The sequence below is a fragment of the Aythya fuligula genome, chromosome Z (genome assembly GCF_009819795.1).
Source record: "Aythya fuligula isolate bAytFul2 chromosome Z, bAytFul2.pri, whole genome shotgun sequence".
NCBI classification, from domain to species: Eukaryota; Metazoa; Chordata; class Aves; order Anseriformes; family Anatidae; genus Aythya; species Aythya fuligula.
This window is the reverse complement of record NC_045593.1, coordinates 20,613,990-20,632,247: the sequence shown is the minus strand read 5'-3', so window position 1 is coordinate 20,632,247 and position 18,258 is coordinate 20,613,990. Positions and strand designations below refer to the sequence as shown.

General features: G+C 37.3%; 1 protein-coding gene across 3 annotated transcripts in view; it reads left to right on the top strand.

The window, feature by feature from the left end:
• The window catches only part of PDE4D (phosphodiesterase 4D), a 368,255-nt gene that overhangs the window by 237,235 nt on the left and 112,762 nt on the right, over window positions 1–18,258 (top strand). For all 3 annotated transcript variants that reach the window (XM_032205385.1, XM_032205388.1, XM_032205386.1), the window contains exon 2: window positions 5,652–5,843. In XM_032205385.1, coding sequence (XP_032061276.1) covers window positions 5,652–5,843 — 192 coding nt within the window. The remainder of the gene's footprint in view (window positions 1–5,651; window positions 5,844–18,258) is intronic.

Below are 18,258 nucleotides of genomic sequence, written 5' to 3'. Positions count from 1 at the left end.
TTCTCAAATCTACAGTGGTAAAAGAAAATTCAGATGTTGATCATATGTTCCATTTATATAATTTGCTTATAACTCACTAACCATATATGCAAGTGACAAAGGTAAAAGTTTTTGTTAACATTGCTACAAAGAAAATAAAAATATGAGTTAGATCATATATAATATATATTTGTTTCCATCAACTGTGGAGTGGTGATACAATATTTCTTCTAAACTGTCAGCATAAATATTTCTCTCCCTTCCCTCACCCTCCCACCCCCCAGCCCTTTCCTCAAGTCTCTAGTTTGAACTAGGTGTGGGGGAGGAGGGAGAAAGAAAAGTAGGAAGTGAAAAACAAATACAGTATCTCCTGCACCACTGTCAGACAGGAAATGTTTTGAAAAGTCCTGGACGGAGAATTAATATAAGAAATGAACTTCAGACCTGCCATTCAGTTACATAAGTACACTGATTTATTTATTTATTTATTTATTTATTTTTTCTTCTGATACTGCAAGTAAGCTTGTTAAACATCTACAGTCTAGCTGGAGCCTATGTCAGGGGATAACAACTGACAACTTGTCTGTTTTGGATGAAGAAAAGACCACATTTTCTTCATTATTAAATTCTGGATAACTATGTCTAGTGACAAAGGAGACACTCCAGTTAGCTGTTGTCTCAATTTAATGCTTAGTTTATCAATAAGAAATAAAAAGGCCCAAGAGAAATCATAAAGACATAATCTAAGTGTTTTTCCAGTCTAATTAATTAATGTAAAATGTGTCTAAAATCAGTATTTATCCAAGAAATAATAATATTAGTTAGGTGTATTAACAAATCTTTGGACAGACAGTTAATTCAATTAACAGTAAATGTATTTTGTCTATAAGCTAAAGCAGAATTTAACTTCCTAAAATACATAAATGAAAATTCAGTTCTTAACAGATAATCTCTGTTCCAGAAGAAGGGCCTTATGTCTTTGACTTCATTTATTCCTTGCACTGTCTTTTCTGACTGAGAGCTGTAAAGTTAATATAATAGAATCAGTGCCTACCTTACCCTAAATGCTTTCTAATGATAATATTCCAAGAATCTTTGTGCATTTTTTTAAGAATTGGGTCAGAGTAGTTGGCATGATTTCCACAGTAGCTGAAATAGTCTGTCCTGATAAAATAAACTATAACCAATGCAAAATAAATCCATCACATCTAAGAACAAAAGTTTAAACTGACCTGCTTTGATTTGGAACACATAGATCTCCAGGATACACAATAACTAACGTATACAAGGTCTAAGAACACACTCTGCCTGTCACATCCTGTCTTACAGAGCCTTTCCCCTCCCAGGGATTTTGTACTGAACTACCCTAAAAAAGGGTTCACTGTGGGCTTTCTCTGCCACTGTTCATTGTGAGGGCTGTCCAGGTGAGGTGTCTCAGCTGGCGTCTCTGCCAGGTTTTCTCAGCCCAAAGAATAATCCAAGTTACAAAATAGGGTTCTGCATTTGAGTGGATCATCTGATCCCCCCCTTTCTCTGATATCTGCAGGCTGCCATGTGTGTGCCTCTGGCCTGAGGCAGAAGCTGTTAATAACTTGTTCTTTTCTTGGAGATGTAAAGAAAGATTTATTACCTTGCTTTTGCTTGAAGTGAGACTGCCCAAAGGCAGTTACTACAGGGCAGTTTTTCTGTGATAGCTTCAGTGATTTATAGCTTCTATGCATTTGTTCTGGTGGTGGGATTGTGCTTCCAAGTGAAAATACAGGACAGGGCATTTGGGAACTGAGGAAATTGAGATGGGTAGGTAGGTCACTGAGCAGGTCGGTGTTTGGAGAAATTGCTTTGCACCAGAACAATAGACTCCTGTGTCAGGAGAAGAAGAAACTTTATTTCTTCATGTCTTGCTTGGCCCTATCATGTTTAAAGATGGCTTTGAAAGATAAGATGTCCCTAGATCAATTATTTTGGATCCCATTTCTTTCCCTCTCAATAGTTTCCAAGGCAGGAGAGGCTGAAGGTAGATAGAGACTTAATTAGGAGTACAATTTTTATTTTTACAAAGCCTTGTAAATTCTTCATTTTGGGGTAGAATTTGTTTTGTTCTCTCCTTTACCATTGCTAACGTCTCTGCAAAAGTACAAACAATAAAAACAGAACTGCAGTAAAAATATTAAATTGCTAAGCTCTCAGTAATAAGGAAGATCAATCAATATGAAGATTTTTCTATGCATCCTCAATTACGAGCTCTTGTGCATATTCATGATGATGCTATTACTTCTTATGTAGCTATAAGCAATATTTTGTACACAGATCTTCTCCTTTTTTCCTTTTAGCAACCTTGAAGAGAATAGCAGGGAGTCTTTTAAGGACTTGAAAGGAAGTCCACAGAGGGTTTATTTCACCATGTAAGGAAACTGTGCAGTTGCTAACACTGAAGTAGTGCTTATCTAGGATAAGATATCTAGGATTCTGAACCTTTCCAACCCAAAGATTCCCAGTACTGCCTGAAGCAAATCATCAGTAATTTCCCTAAAGGTTGCTTATGATGTTACAACTTCTTTTCCTTTTGGGAGCACAGGGAAAATTAGCAATGAATGCTTACAAGTTGCTCAAGAGAGTTCACCACCTCTGTACATAGCCTGGATAATGCACAGTGGGCAAGACGTGCAAGCACAATGAATACCCAAAAAAGGAAAAAAAAGACTAATCTTTCATCTCATGTCATGTTTGCTATCACTGAACACTGAATAAGGGAGACTTAAGGGATAAACAGTATCCAGTATGTCAAAAAATATTTTTGTGGAAATGCACAAACAAAAGCTGCTGAATCAGCACTGACTTTTCATATCTTTGGTATCTCTGGAGTTGCAGTAAAGCTCTTTGAATGTAGAAGTTTCTGTGATGTATTCTGTGCCAGATGCTCCTGTCAGGGGAAAAAAAAAAAAAAAAAAAAAAAAAAGAAACAGCTCAGCTTTACATATGTCATACAAAGTGCCTGAAGCTGGCTGCAGATCAGCAGCACAAACACCTGTCTTTAAATGGGCACTTTCTGCCTGTTAAAAGGTGGCAAAACTTCTGGCACCTTCATTAACAACTTCCATGCTCCTTCTTCCTTTAAAGGGAGCCTCCTCCACCAAAAGTGCAAGGAGACCGATGAGCATGCTAGAGAGAGAATAACTTTTGGGTTGTCACTGACAATGCACTTATTTTTTAATTCACAGCATATTCTCACTGCAATTTCAAAAATTTAAAAATGCAGAAAGATAAATATGAAACAGCCACAGCTGACTTCGCAATTTCTGCCCAGGCAAACTAGAGTCTGTCCATTTTTTACCTTAAACTTTTTTTTTTTTTTTTAAGTTGCATGTGTGCAGAAAGAAAAATCATTTGTGTAACTTCAATTCCCCATTCTGATTCTCTCTTCATTTGATGCAACATGATCAGCAGCTCCATTTCTTGCAACGACTCGTGATTCAGCCAAAGTAACATTTGATTTTCAGTGTACTAAAACATCCTATATCTAAAAGCAATCTAAATATTTCATTTAGATTTCTGTAACCTTTTATGTCTGAAAGTTTTAGCACATCTCAGTAAGTAAAAGCTCAACAAGACACTTTACTGTAGCATTTGAGAAACTTGTTATACAAACATGTTTGTAGTACACACATGCTGTATTCACATTCCATCTTTTGCTGTAGTACTGAACATTTTTTTGATAGTTATTATGAACATTATAGATATATGAACATTCTTGATAGGTATTTAAATAAATTACATTTTGGATGAGTGATATAAGCCAGATCCTAGCTGGTATATCTGAATCCATTTCTTTACTTTTGACACCCATCTAGTGGACACAATACAGTATCACAGGATAAAGTTCCTACCAAAGTAGCTATGTGGAAGTCTTGCACATGCTGTTACCTGGTGGTGCAAGCCACAGAGCCTCTCAACATCTCTCAAAATCTCTGTGATTTTATCTAATAGACTTCTAAATTTTATTATGGTCAGTATTTTATGACCTGACAGTGAAGTCATTCATGGAAGTCTGTCTTGGTGTTTGACTAAGAGAAATAAGATTGCTAATAGAATATTCATATGTGCACAAACCCAAGTGAGGAGAATAGAAGCTCTATGTTCCTTTACTCCAGGAGAAAAAGAGACTTTACTGCTGCTGACTCTGCAGCCTCAGTTAGGTGGCAGATGGAAGCAAGAAGCAAGCTAGTATAGAGTAGCTGTGACACTGCTGTACCAGGCTGAAGTCTAACCAATGGCTGACATGTACTGTCATTAGACATAGATGAAAATGGTGTATGTCCTTCATATGAACACTGTTTTCAAAAGATCTATTTTAGTTGCATTTTTTATAAACACATACTAACACTTCTTGATACTTAAAAAGTCATGTGATAGATCCTCTGTTCATCCCCCATTCCTATGTGCTCTAGCAGTATTATTTGAGTTCCTGTTAGTACGGTTAGTAGTTATAAACCAAGGTCTTATACACACCTTTTCTCCTATGATGTAAAACTAAAATTGATCATCAGTTTTAGAGACTCAAACAGCCAGGAAAAAACAAAAGTTCTCTTCCACTTCTGGCTGGGTAGAACACCCTATCAGATGCAGACATAAATTTGCTAATCCACACATTTGTGACCTCTAGATGGCATACCGCAACATCTGCAATCCAGAAGCTGAACCACGTGCTCCAAAAGGACTTCATACAGTACCAGACACAGAGATCAGGCTGCTAAGCAACACAGGTTGCCATGAGCACATCATCCAGACTACTCACCCTGCACTGGTTTCTAATTGATTGCAGAGTCCCACTCAAGGTCTTTGTACTATTTTCAAAGCCCTTTTCAGAACTGTCACAGACTATGTGAAAGAGCATCTTTCTCTCTCTCTTTCATTTCCCCAATACCTATCTCCCTTCAGCCCCTCATGACAGCAGTACTCCCTAGGAATGGTAAAATTGTTTACCACTTGTGCTACCAAACACCACAACTAGAAGTGCTGGATCAAAACTGTAAAGTCCAAAGACATAAGACAAAACTGGCCAAAAATGTCCACTATGTTTGGCAGTGGGTGTAGAGGTCATTTTTTTTCAATCCAGTTGGAAAATAGGAGCTCCCACTAATGTATACAAACATGCCAAAGAATGTGCATACAAAATAATCCCACTCCAGTGCTTGGTTTATTGAGAAAAGCCAAAATACCTTCTTGAAGTGTTCAAGTACTCTAGATGGGTACTCTATAACAGATGAGCACTGTGCTGCATTCCAGTGGGAGTCAAGGTAATGAGGGTTCGGCTCAGGAGAAATGGTGCATGGGGAATAAAATAATGCATCATCATGTTTCTTCGGGTGTAAAGCTTATGAGTTCTCAGCATGCAAAGAAGCATATATCTTTCTATATTCCTAATAGCGGTTTGCATTTTTTTTCTTCTACCAAATTTATATTCCTTCAGACTTACTCTTTTTGGTTATAAGAAATTGTAAAGTTTATTTCTTGTGTGCCTTGGTTTTGCCTTAGCAGTGGAACTGGGCAGGTCATGATTTCCCCATAATTATATAGAAGCAAATGCCTAGTGATGACTGCCATGAGCTGACTATTCATTATTTTCAAAACTCCTGTGTCAATGGCATAAATCTTTTTGTCCTTTCTTTTTGCAGTTTCGATGTAGACAATGGTACATCGTCAGGACGAAGTCCCTTGGATCCCATGACAAGTCCTGGATCAGGGCTAATTCTTCAGGCAAATTTTGTCCACAGTCAACGGAGGGAGTCTTTCCTTTACCGGTCAGACAGCGACTATGACCTTTCTCCAAAGTCCATGTCTAGGAACTCCTCCATTGCTAGTGATATGTAAGTACATTATAAAATACTTTTAACACATTTTGTGCTATCATGGGGTTAATGACTTTGCAATCACAAGAAATACCTATAAAAATCAAAGAGAATAATCACCCATGTTAAAAAATGGGTAATTGTTTATTTCTTTATTTATGCTTGTATTTGTTTCTGTGGTTTTGTGAAAATAAGGATATCATGGGTTTCATGTTTTTATACACTGTATTAACTTTGATAGAATATTAGAAAAAATCAATACTGATGTATCAAAACACTAAAGAGAACTCAGATTTCTTGGTTGTCATGATCTTTTCAATGCAAGCAATACAAACTCAATTTCTGCCTCTTAATATTTGTAAGAAAAAGATTCAATTTATTTGTAATAGGTGCTTTTTGGTGTTTAAAGAAAAGATTTACCACAAGATTGGGCGGATGGCTTGGGTTGGAAGAGACCTTAAAGATCACCCAGTTACAACCCCCCTGCTATTGGCAGGGACACCTCACCAGACCAGGTTGCCCAAAGACACATCTAGCCTGGCCTTGAGCACCTTCAGGGATGGGGCATCCACAGCTTCTCTGGGCAGCCCGTGCCAGTGGCTCACCACGGTTCTTCCTTATATCTAATGTAAACCTACCCTCTTTTAGTTTAAAACCTATCCCCACTGTACTCCCTGAAAAAGAGTTCTTCTGAATATTTCCTGTATAATTTGAGATTCCTATTCTCACATATCACTTTTAGAAGTATTAATTAGTCTATCTAATTATAACTTACTTCCCATGTAAGTGTCAAGGTGAGTAAAACTCATGCCTTTACAGATACTTTAAGGTTCATACATCAGTTAATCCCAGAAAAACACCAGTCCCTCTTGCCTTTTTGTAAAGAAAAAAGCGTTTCCTTTGTAAATGGAGACCTTCATCCAGTAAATCTTCTGACATAGAACCTGTCTTCTAAATGTACAAAGGCAAGCTTTTAGTGTGGCACCCTTGTAGGGAAACATTTAGAAACATTTTTATGATCAAGGGCCAATCCAGGTCGGTGCATTGCTTAGATGCGTCATTTCAATTAAGAATTCAATTAGTGCTCCATCCTTGAACCTGTAATCCACTTCTGTATTTCCTAGAATTCTGGGTAATATTTCAGTACATGGCAATAAATTGTATAAAAAAATAATTATGGAAACAATGAGCACACTTTCTTCCTTGGATATTTCTATGTATTCTTTCTGTCAAAAATTTCTCATAACAAATCTGCATATAAAGTTTATTTGACCGCACATCTGGATAGATTTTAATACATGTAGTCTCCTGTCACAGAACTGTTTTGTTAAGGTCAATACTCCTGCAATGTTTTAGGATTGGACTGTATTAGGAAATGTAGAATGCTAGTGGTTTTGACCATATAATGTTAATCTAGTATCAGTAAGCCTCATAATAATGAATTTGATTATATCACAGAAATGAACTACAAGGAAACCAAGGAATTAAAGGGAAAACAAACAAACAAACAAAAGGAGAAAATAGTGAAGAATATATACAAAAAAAAAAAAATCTCTTTATATATGAGTTCAAGGAGATACAGGATGTGCATGGAAAGGAAGCCTAGTGAAGGTTCTTAAAATAAAGAAACCACTTTAGTTCAGGAGTTTCCTAAACAAGGTAGACGCTGAAAGATTTGTCAGCGTCTGTTTGTCCACAAGAACATTTAGATCACTCACAAACTGTTCTATTTCTGTTTTGCATCTATATGCATATTTAATTCTAAGTATTGTACGTTTCTTATGCATGAGCAACATATATTACAAAACATACACAAAATTAAGGCACATAAGAGTTTAACCTTGAATCCTCTGATTTTTTTAGTGCTTGAGTTACCAACCTCAATATTTCACTTTATAAAGCAAACTAGAAAATGAAATGCATGCATCTTATATGTGGAATGAATATTACAAATATTTCTGGTGTTTCTAGTACTCACAAATAGTGTGCTCAGAGTAGTACATTCCACTTCAGATGAAACAAAACCAAAACTTCAAGATTTGTCAAACATGGAGTGTCATGGTTAATGACAGCCAGTGGATGGCAGTGCTAAAGCACTGAATTCTTTATTCTACCATTATTGTTTGCATTGCTGCAGCAGCTCTGAGCTGCAGCCAAGGGACGGAACCCAGCTGTGCGCAGCTCTTTGAAACCTCAAGGCAAAATGCTGTCCTCTGCCACAAATGACCTAAAAGCAAAGCAAAAGATGATAACCAGGAGACTAATACAGTCAGATAGTATCCTCAGGAAAAGGAACAGAGTGAATCTCTGTGTCCAAGGTAGTAAACCTCACATAGCAACCAGAGAGAGTTCATTCAATGAGTTGAGATGGAAAGTAACAGAAACAGGACCTGAAAAGAGAAAAGTGGAGAGTTTTTAAATCAGATAGACTACAACAGACTACAACATACTGTAAAGTATGAAGAGTTTCCTCAGATTAGAGGAGGAAAAGAACAAAAGGCAGGATGAGTGCAAGGCAACTCAGATAGAAGGTTAATGGGCCAAAACAGTGGGTGCATTTAAAGCTTTTCAGGAGGCAGAAAAAGCAGCAGTATAGTAGGAAATGGAAAAACAAATCAAAAGGAGTAGGAGTCTGTAATATTTTTTCAATTAACCCTTGGAACAAATATCTTAAACCTAGAGAAAGAAATCTTAGAACATGAAGATGACATGAGAAGATTAGTAAAAGCCATTCAAGGTTGTAAAATGTAAAGTCAATGTGGTTTAGACAGGGAGATACCAGGTCTAAGGCAGAAGAGCACAGATGCGTTGTGAAGCCTGACTATGGGATTTGTAGCAGGGAGACAAGGATATGCAATATCAAGAAAAGTGACCATATGAGTGAGTCAATATAAGGAATTACAGGGTAATATCCACGACGAGAGACTGGAAAACAAGTTTAAAGGGAAGGAGAATAAAGAATGGAAAATAAAATTTGAAAGCTCCTAACTGCAAGGCTACAGCACAGAGAAAAAAGAGAACAGCAGCAGCAAGCTAAAAGATGAGAGCAATCATTAATGTTGTATTGAAATGATTGTCTCATGACATCTGAAGACATTATTGAAACAGAGAGCTATGAATGTGGATATCTTGCAGTGGCACCCTGATTACTTGATACTCACCTGATAAACTGCTTTTGCTACTCAGAACTTGCAAATATAAACAGAGGAGGCAATGGTTAACCCTTTTTATGCTTCTCTTGGTAAGGGATCACTGCCTTGATTAACACTGCATGTGATCTAATTTATAAAGAATCTCCATTTTAACAAAACCCAGGTCTCTAATGTGATGAAAATAAATAAATAAAATGATTATCCAGTGAAATCATTAGCATTGCTGTAAACTTGAGAAAGAAAGCAACAAGCAGTCCACTGACTAGAGCAGAGCTCATGTTTTAACCACACTTCAAAGTGAAAAAAGTAGTGTTCATAGTTCCCTACTGAAGAAGCAGACCAGAGTGTAGCAGATGAGACCAGAGTACCAAGACACTCTTAGTGTGGAAGAGTGCTTGAGTTCCCTAATGTTTCCTGAATGCATCTAGGAGAAAAGGTATTTTCCAATAAGCACTCAAGTCTGCCTTTTACTATTTCCACAAGGCCACTGAATACAGTCCAACATCCTAGCCTTTCAAGGACTTGGCCAGTTGAACCTCACTTAGTGAAAAATAGCTGTTGTGGGGAGTTTTGGAGGATCCTGTAGAGAGGCTCAGCACTGTTTCCTTCAGGTAAAATATCAACGTAAACTCTAACTTGCATAATTACACAAAACTTGCAAATTTCTGTTCATCCTTGCTTTCAACTTCAAAACACCCAAACACGGTCACAAAACATAATCTGTAGAGAATGGCAGGGTCATTGACCAGGTGATCTGCTAAATGGCCAAATGGCCAACATTCCATCCATTTCCCAAGCAGTCCAGCCTACTGCTCTTCAGCCAGTACCATCTGTAGATAACAGCATTCCTCTGCTGATAAAATAAATATCAAGAAGACACAATTTACTTAGGGATTTGTTTTCCCTGTAACAAGAATATAATACTGCCTCCTCATAAAGGACATGCTGCTCTGTTAGATTCTATTGGTAAACCTTTGCTATATGTCTCCAAAAATTTAATTACATATATACATATATCCTCTCTTTGAATAAGAAAACCTGATTCTGGACTACTTTGGAACACAGAGAGCATGTGTTGTCTGATAAACATGACATACAAAGATTTGGGTCTGTTTAGCCAGGGTGGATTATCCCTTTCTTCAGTAGCTAGAGAAATAGTTGTGGGATTTTAAATTCTGTGGGGGTATTTTTTCCAGAATGAAGACAAAATAATCTGTAATTTTACAAAGAATAAAGATTAGCAGAGTTATTCTGGCTGCAAAAATATATCTTAAATAAAGGGAAATTCCAGGATAGGGTGTTCCCGTATTTGTCAGTGACTGGCAGGTCTGGTCCTGACCTGAAGCTGCAAACGGTTTGAAATATCCCTTTAACCGACACATGGAACAATTGAGGTATACTAGCACACACGTTTCCCAGTTCTTGACAGTTAGTTCAGTTTTTAAAACTTGCATTGTATTCCATCTGGATCAGATCAGATGTGTAAAGGGAAAGTACTTACAAATATTGGCAGACAAACATGGCAAACCTGGATGGTTACTGAGGTTCACCCAAGGTTTTAATATGGCAACAGAATCATGAAATGAAGATATATGTTTTCATCCTGAACAGGAAGCCAAATTACTAGTGATACAGCTTATTCTTCTGTTTCTGAGCCAGGAATGCTTGGATTTATTAATATAATACTGTGAGTATAAATCCAAAATTAGGGAGAAAGATACCCTTTTCCCTGAAAAGTGATCTACATAAAGTTCTGACAAAGAGACTAGCAAAGCAGAAGAAACACACAGGTAATGATCAGATTAATTGTACCTCCATTTAACAAATGAGAAATAATTGTCTTTCCAGATAGATTGCTGTTGAAATGTCTTATGGTTTCTCTGTTTATCTTTTTTTTTTTTTTTTCTTTTTCTTTTCTTTTTCTTTTCTTTTCTTTTTTTCTTCTTTTTCTTTTTCTTTTCCTTTTCTTTTTCTTTTATTACAAATCAGCTATGATGAAGTACTCTCAATTTAATTTAAGCTTACAAACAATTTTAATGAAAAAATGTAGTATGTTGTTTGAGACATTTATTTATCTGTGCAAAGAAAAGCATTTAGTTGGCTGTAGGAAAAACAGGCCAATATTTTGCTTCATTGGGTTTGTTTCCTTGTCTTAAGAACTTTTAAACTGAATAAATTAGGTTGCAGTTTAAATTAAGTAATTAATACTTATAATCTTTTTTTTAATTTTTTTTTTTAACAACTATCAAAAATATTTTGAAAAAAAGACCACTGTGTCCTTTCTAGTTGCTAGAACATTTTACAAATGTGATACAAACTGAAGAATGTAGTAATGTCCAATTTTCTTAAATTGAAGTAAGTTTGAATCATAGAATCATAGAATATCCTGAGTTGGAAGGGACCCATAATGATCATCGATTCCAAGTCCTGGAAGTACACTGGAACACCCAAAAATAAAACCTTATGTCTGAGAGCATTGTCCAAAAATCTCTTGAACTCCAGCAGCTCGTTGCTGTGACTGCTGCCCTGGGGAGCCTGTCCCAGTGCCCAACCACCCTCTGGGTGCAGACCCTTTCCCTAACGCCAGAGAGCAGAGCTCAGCGCCTGCCCCTCCGCTCCCCTCGTGAGGGAGCTGCAGGCAGCCATGAGGCCTCCCCTCAGCCTTCTCTGCTCAGGGCTGAACAAACCAAGGGAACTCGGCCACTCCTAGAGGGCCACACATATGTCTTGCCCTCTATACCCTTCACCAACTTTGTAGTCCTCCTTTGGACACTCTCTGATAGTTTTATGTCCTTCTTATTATATTGTGCTCCCCACAACTACACACAGTAATTTTGCGATTATTTTGTTTTGTTGGTGGGAAATCAGTTATGTCATAAGCCAAAAAAAGAATATTTTTGCATTGAGAAAGTTTGTTTTGATTTGTGTTTTAATTCAGGAGATCCTAAGGTGTTCTTGTATGGCTTTATGTGGCTGGTGAATACAGATTTATCTTTTTTTTTTAATGAAATTCAAATTGATTTTATTTAATCTTCAGACAGTACAGAATCATAGTTGGTCTGAATACTAAAACCTATTCATTTCCCAAACAGAACTCTCAGCTGTAAAACAGATCAATTCCCCTATGAAGACTTTTAACATCAAGTTTCTTTTTCTTTGGGGGGTAGAAATATTAGATGTTTGAAATAACATGCCATGTTACTTACTGCTCCTGCAGTAAATAAGGTAAACTGAATTGCTAAACATCTTTGGTCAAAGATTAAAAGCATGATACCAAAAATGATTCTTAGCAGGGATTTCAGAAATATTCGTACCAGTGTTTGCTACACAGATCTACTGCTGCAATGGAGGGGATGGAGGATGTTTACCTTCTGTGTGCACATATGTGCATGCAATAGTGAAGGATGGGAGCAGTGTGGAGAAAGTGAACCTTGTAAAGAGAAATTTGAAGGTTTCTGGAGAAGCTTCTTAGGCTGTTTTTTCCAGCTTACGCACAGGCCGAACTTATTTCACAACCCAGAAGAACATCAGTTCATGTTTCATCCCTCAGGGCACAAACAACTCTCTGTATGCTTGCAATGGTGCTCACGTTGTCTTAACTGTGGAGCTTGTTCTCTCAAAAAGGAGAATCTGAAATTCTGATGTTGCCTTGTTTTTCTTGAAGTCTTTAAATATATATATATATGTGTGTGTGTGTGTGTGTGTGTGTGTGTTTAGCAGCCTTTAAGTTTGGTTAAGGGACTCCATTTTCTAAACCCTGAAGCTGAGAAAATCTTGTGGCTGGCTCACAGCAAGCTCTCTCAGGCTGGGAACTTACCTTGAGTAGGTGCTGTTTTTAACAGCTCTGCTTTCATTCCTTTTAGAGGAGAAATCTTTCAGCCTGCATTAGCAGAAATTTCCATGCAAAGTCATGTCTTTCTTCAGAAGTAACACAATTGTATCAGTTCTCAATGCTTAAACGTATGAAGCAGAGACAAGCAACCCAGTGACTTCTGCTTAAAATTAGTTCAAGGCAATACATTTTATTTACATTTGCAACAAGCTAAGAGTTTACGTGTGTCAGCTAATGCAATTTAAAATGATTAATAGTAACTCATTAAGCTGCACTAACTTGATTGCTTCCAGTCATGTGTACACACCCATTCATTAATTTTCTCTGACCTGAGCAGAAAACAAATCTATCCTTTAGTCACTGATGCTCATTTGTTTTGCAGCCTTGCTTAGAGCTAAATGATGATTTCTGTTGTATGAACAGTCCAACAATGGCACTGCTGAATTGGCCTGGACTCTTCTGATTGAGTTCAGCTCTTTTGTGGTTCAAAGTACTATACCATCTAGCTTAATAGAGTCCTTCCTTCAACATAAAAAACAAATTTCCGCACTGCTGTAACTTCTTTTACCATGCCATTGCCACCGTGACACCCAGGCAGACTGCCTTCTAATTTTAGAAGGAAAATCACTTACACCAATGAAGCACACTGGCAAGTCCATGGTCTATTTCTATTTAAGGCTGAATAAGTCTGCTAGACTGAATACAAGCCAGTTGCTTGGAGTTATCGACTGTACTTCTGATGTATTATGGTAAGATTAAAGCATTGAAGGTTGATGGCTATTTGGAGCAATGTGAATCATCAAATCATAAAATAGTTTGGGTTGGAAGGTACCTTTAAAGACAACCTAGTCCATACCCTCTGTCTCCACAGGCAGAAGGGGTATCTTTCTTTAGATCAGGTTGCACAAAGCCCCATTCAGTTTGACCTTGAACAGCTTAGTCCTCCTTGAACTCTTCCAAATGTGCTGTGATGCTGTCATAGGAGATGAAAGTCCAATAATATTCCTGTAGCACATTATGTGGAATGGGAAAAAGTACATATTGTGATACTTCCAATTCTTTCAGTTAATCTGCTGATTCTGACTTCAGCCCTTGCGACAATCCTGAACTGATCTTCTGGATTTGACGGGTCTTGGTTCAGATGACTATCACTCAGATATAATTAGCTGCTCTTGTCAACCAGCAAAATCCCTTGTTCCTAGTCTTCTCGAAAGAACACATGCTGTGGTGTCATGCTCGGAAAGACACAGTAAGGTACATATTTAACCAGATAATACTTTCTGATACTGTGTGGATTAAACCTCAAGATCCTAATTTAAAAACACCTTACTTCCAACTGAATTGCATTAGCACACAAGATAAGGAGATCTTTCAAGACTTGGAAAAACAGAATTATATCCATTACAAACTAAAGGAGCAGCTCACTGTTTCTACTGTAATTCAGTTGGAAGTAAGATTGTAAATCAGGTAACCTAACACTGGTGACTACAACAGAGCAGACTCCATGTATTCAAAGTCTTCTTTCAAACCTGGTAAACTGTATCTTCAGAAACTGAGCTGCTAAGAAGGTCGCATGAAAAATTAAATCCGACTTAGCACCTCCCTATAAAAAATACTCCTTCTACCTTGAAAGTTCTAGGTGCATTAGTACATGACATATCTTGATGCATATTAGCCATGTGTTATAATCCACATTTGTTCTGGGCTGTCTTGGATCTCTGATTATAAGGAGGCCAAGTATTGTTTTTGTGCTCCATATGAAGCTAATTGGGATATTTGAAAACACTCAAATCTGCAGTATTTGCTAGTGAAATTTATGTTGGAGAAGTGTTTTTCTTTTCTTTTCTTTTCTTTTCTTTTCTTTTCTTTTCTTTTCTTTTCTTTTCTTTTCTTTTCTTTTCTTTTCTTTTCTTTTCTTTTCTTTTCTTTTCTTTTCTTTTCTTTTCTTTTCTTTTCTTTTCTTTTCTTTTCTTTTCTTTTCTTTTCGTGTTTCTTAAGTCTTAACTTAAATAGTTTTCTGGTAGTCCAAGGAGAACCACTATAACCAGCTTTTATTTTGCCTGGAATAATGGACCTCTCAGGGACTTCGGTTTTCTTTTTTTTTCTTCAAGTAGAAGACTGCATTCATCTTCATATTCTTTCATATTTTGTGTGTGAACAGTATGGATTTTCCCTTGCTGTTAAGTTTCATATATTTCTAGAGAGAATAATAATTAAAAAAATTAAAAATGCAACTGTGTGAAAATGGAGTTGATTCTTGTCATCATGTGTCAAAAGCCTTAGCTCTTTGCTGCAAAGATGCCAGACAGCCACTGTCTCCTAGAGCTTTTCAAAGTCTATTGGCAGCTTTATTCTTTCAAATAGACTGTGTCCCAAGTTTGTAATTGAAGAATCCAATGCAGATTATGCTAGTTGGCTTTAAAGATTGATCAGCATTCTCAGCCAGTATGTATCCTTGGGTGATGAGTGAGTTTTTCATTCAAACAGAGTGTGGCAAACCAGTGTGATCCTGTTTTAAAACGATATGGTGTCAACATTATTTTCCACTACTCTCATAACTAACACTATATAAATTGTATGAAGATTAACAGCAATTTTATTTCATAGATTCACAGAATAATTTATATTTGAAAGGATCTTTAGGGGTCATCCGGTCCAACCCCCCCTGCTCAAGCAGGGACACCTACACACCTAGAACAAGTTGTTTTGGACTACATCTAGACTCTTTTGAAGATCTCCAAGAAGGGAGATTCCGCAACCTCCCCAGGCAACCTGTCCTAGTGCTCCATAATGTGTACAGTAAACTGCTTCCTGATGGTCAGAGGGAACCTCTTGTGTTCTAGTTTGGGCCTGTTGCCTCTTGTCCTGGCAGTGGGCACCACTGAAAAGAGCCAGGTTCTGTTCTTCTTGTATACACTGATAAGGTCCCCTCTGAACCTTCTCTTTGCTTGGGCAAACAGTCCTAGCTCTTTTACTCTCTCCTTATATGACAGGTTCCTTCATCATTTTTTCAGCCCTTCATTGGACTCTCTGCAGTCTGTCTTCCACTTGTAGAAGGAAGTTATTGTGAATGTATTCCAGGAACCTCCTGGATTGTGTGTGCCCTGTTATGTTGTCTATCCAACAGATATCAGGGTGGTTGAAGTCCCAGGGCCTGCAAACTTGAGGTTGCTCCTGTCTATCTGTCTAAGAAGACTTAATGTGCTTGTTCTCCTTGATCAGGTGGCTTGTAGGAGAACCCCATCAAAATTCACCTAACCCAGCCCTCCCTTTAATTCTAACCCATAGACATGTTAATTGCTGTCCTGTGATTGGGATAGAAGAAACAAACTAATGCCAGTCTTGAGGAGTGGAAGGCAGAATTTGTGTACTTAGTGTTCAGCAACATTCATGTGAACATACACGTCTAACTTCTGACTTAACGTGGTACTCTTTTCTCTTCTCCAGAGTGGGGACCATCACAGGTTATACGGGGAAAGTTCTAGTATGTCCTGTAGGAAAAGTTAGGAAACAAAACCCAGAAAAACACAGGAGGACAGGCTTCATCACTTTAACATGGTGAAAAACCTGCAATGTTTTATACGATCATTGGTCTACTATTGGTAATTTGGACTGTATGTAACACTGATTCAACTTGTGTGGAGTGTTATGTAGTTTAACCTTTTGATTGTTTGTTTGTTTGTTTTTGTGGTGGTTAATTCGATCATTTAAAATTTTTGGCTATGTGAAAAATTATCCTACTTTCAAATTTATCTTGCTTTTAAAAAGTGAACATATGAACAACTATGCCAGGCATTCTAGTTAACCATTTTAACAGTGATGTGAAGAATTTATTCTAACCACAAAGGTTAACAGCTCTGTCTGAATTTATAAGCCTGTGATACATTGCACAGGATTACACTCCTCTTGTTGCCTCTGTATATAGGTGTGTGGCACTACCCTGTCCAGAATCCAAACAGAGTCGTCTATCAGCTTCTATATCATCAGAAAAGAAAATAGTACAACATTCAAAAGTTGTAGTGTCCTGATTCAGTACACTGTAAAATGATAGCACCTTGATTAAATCATATGTTCTTGCTCTTCTATACAAAAAGTAACACAGCCAGTTTGGACACTTCTACTCCTTTTTTGAACACTCTCACCTTTTCCAGATTTTCTCACCCAGTACGGACTGAAGATTACTCAACACACTGTGCAATTGTTTTTCTGTCCAAGTTTGTCTGGCACATGCTAAACTACTTTGTGAAAACTGTGGATATCTGTGCTTTCAATACATCTTCCCCAAATAATGACAATTTCTTTAACTGTTACTCTTGACAGAAGGGGTATTTGAAATATGAAAGTGAAATCCTGGATTGGTTCCAGTGCATTAAATTAATATTTAATAATGTCACCTCTAATTAGCCACAGTATTTTATCAATATTCTCCAGTGAAATGCTATGCTGCAAAAGTTTAAGTAGAATAAAGTTTGAAATTTACAGTAGTGGAGTGAAGCTATTTTATATATATATATAAGAAATACATGGAAGAAGGTCCAGCAATGTGTACTTAACTGCCTCTTAGAAGTGCCTCAACATTCAAGGGATGGCAAACAGGGCCATTGAATTAAGAAGAGCAATGAAATACCACTTCCAGTAAGGCAGCCTACAACAGATGTTGAAAACAAGGACCATCCTATTTTCACAGTTTTGCCAATTGATGCTTAGTCAGTGAATTACTGATTGCCAGAGAGCAGAACTCAGCACCTGCCCCTCTGCTCCCCTCATGAGGGAGCTGCAGGCCGCCATGAGGCCTCCCCTCAGCCTGCTCTGCTCTGGGCTGAACAAACCAAGGGACCTCAGCTGCTGCTCATACGTCTTCCCCTCAGATGCTTCACCATCTTTGCAGCCCTGAACAACCTGAGTAATAGATACAGTGGGTAGAAGGAAGACTGAAAAATTACTTATTTGACGCTTTAGGCTGTTCAATCTTCGCAGAAGCCATACAGATAACTAAGGTATAATTCCTTGCTTTGCATAGCTGGGCCTCTTTGTCAAAAAAACAAGGGAAGAGAAAATGGAGATCCTAACCAATACACAAATAGCAAAAACCTTTTTTAAAAGGGAAAAAAATCTGTTTTACTGAGGAAAGGTAAGACAGCTGTCACACAGCAGGTAATACTGTTTCACATAACTTGAAGACAAAGAATATATTTTTTATGGAAGTGAGGTAATATACATATCTACATTATGGATATTTAAATGAAGAATGAGAGAAAAGGAAAAGATACATTAGGCTTATCTTCTTTGAAACCTTTGTTATACAATTTCTTTATGACTTACTCTTCCACTGTTTGTGTAGCTATATAACATATTAAGCAATGCTGATTAGAAATGAAAGTCTTTTTATTTTGTAAATTATTACCAAAGAATGTGGCATGCACTTTTGCTGTGAAGGCATACTTGCCAA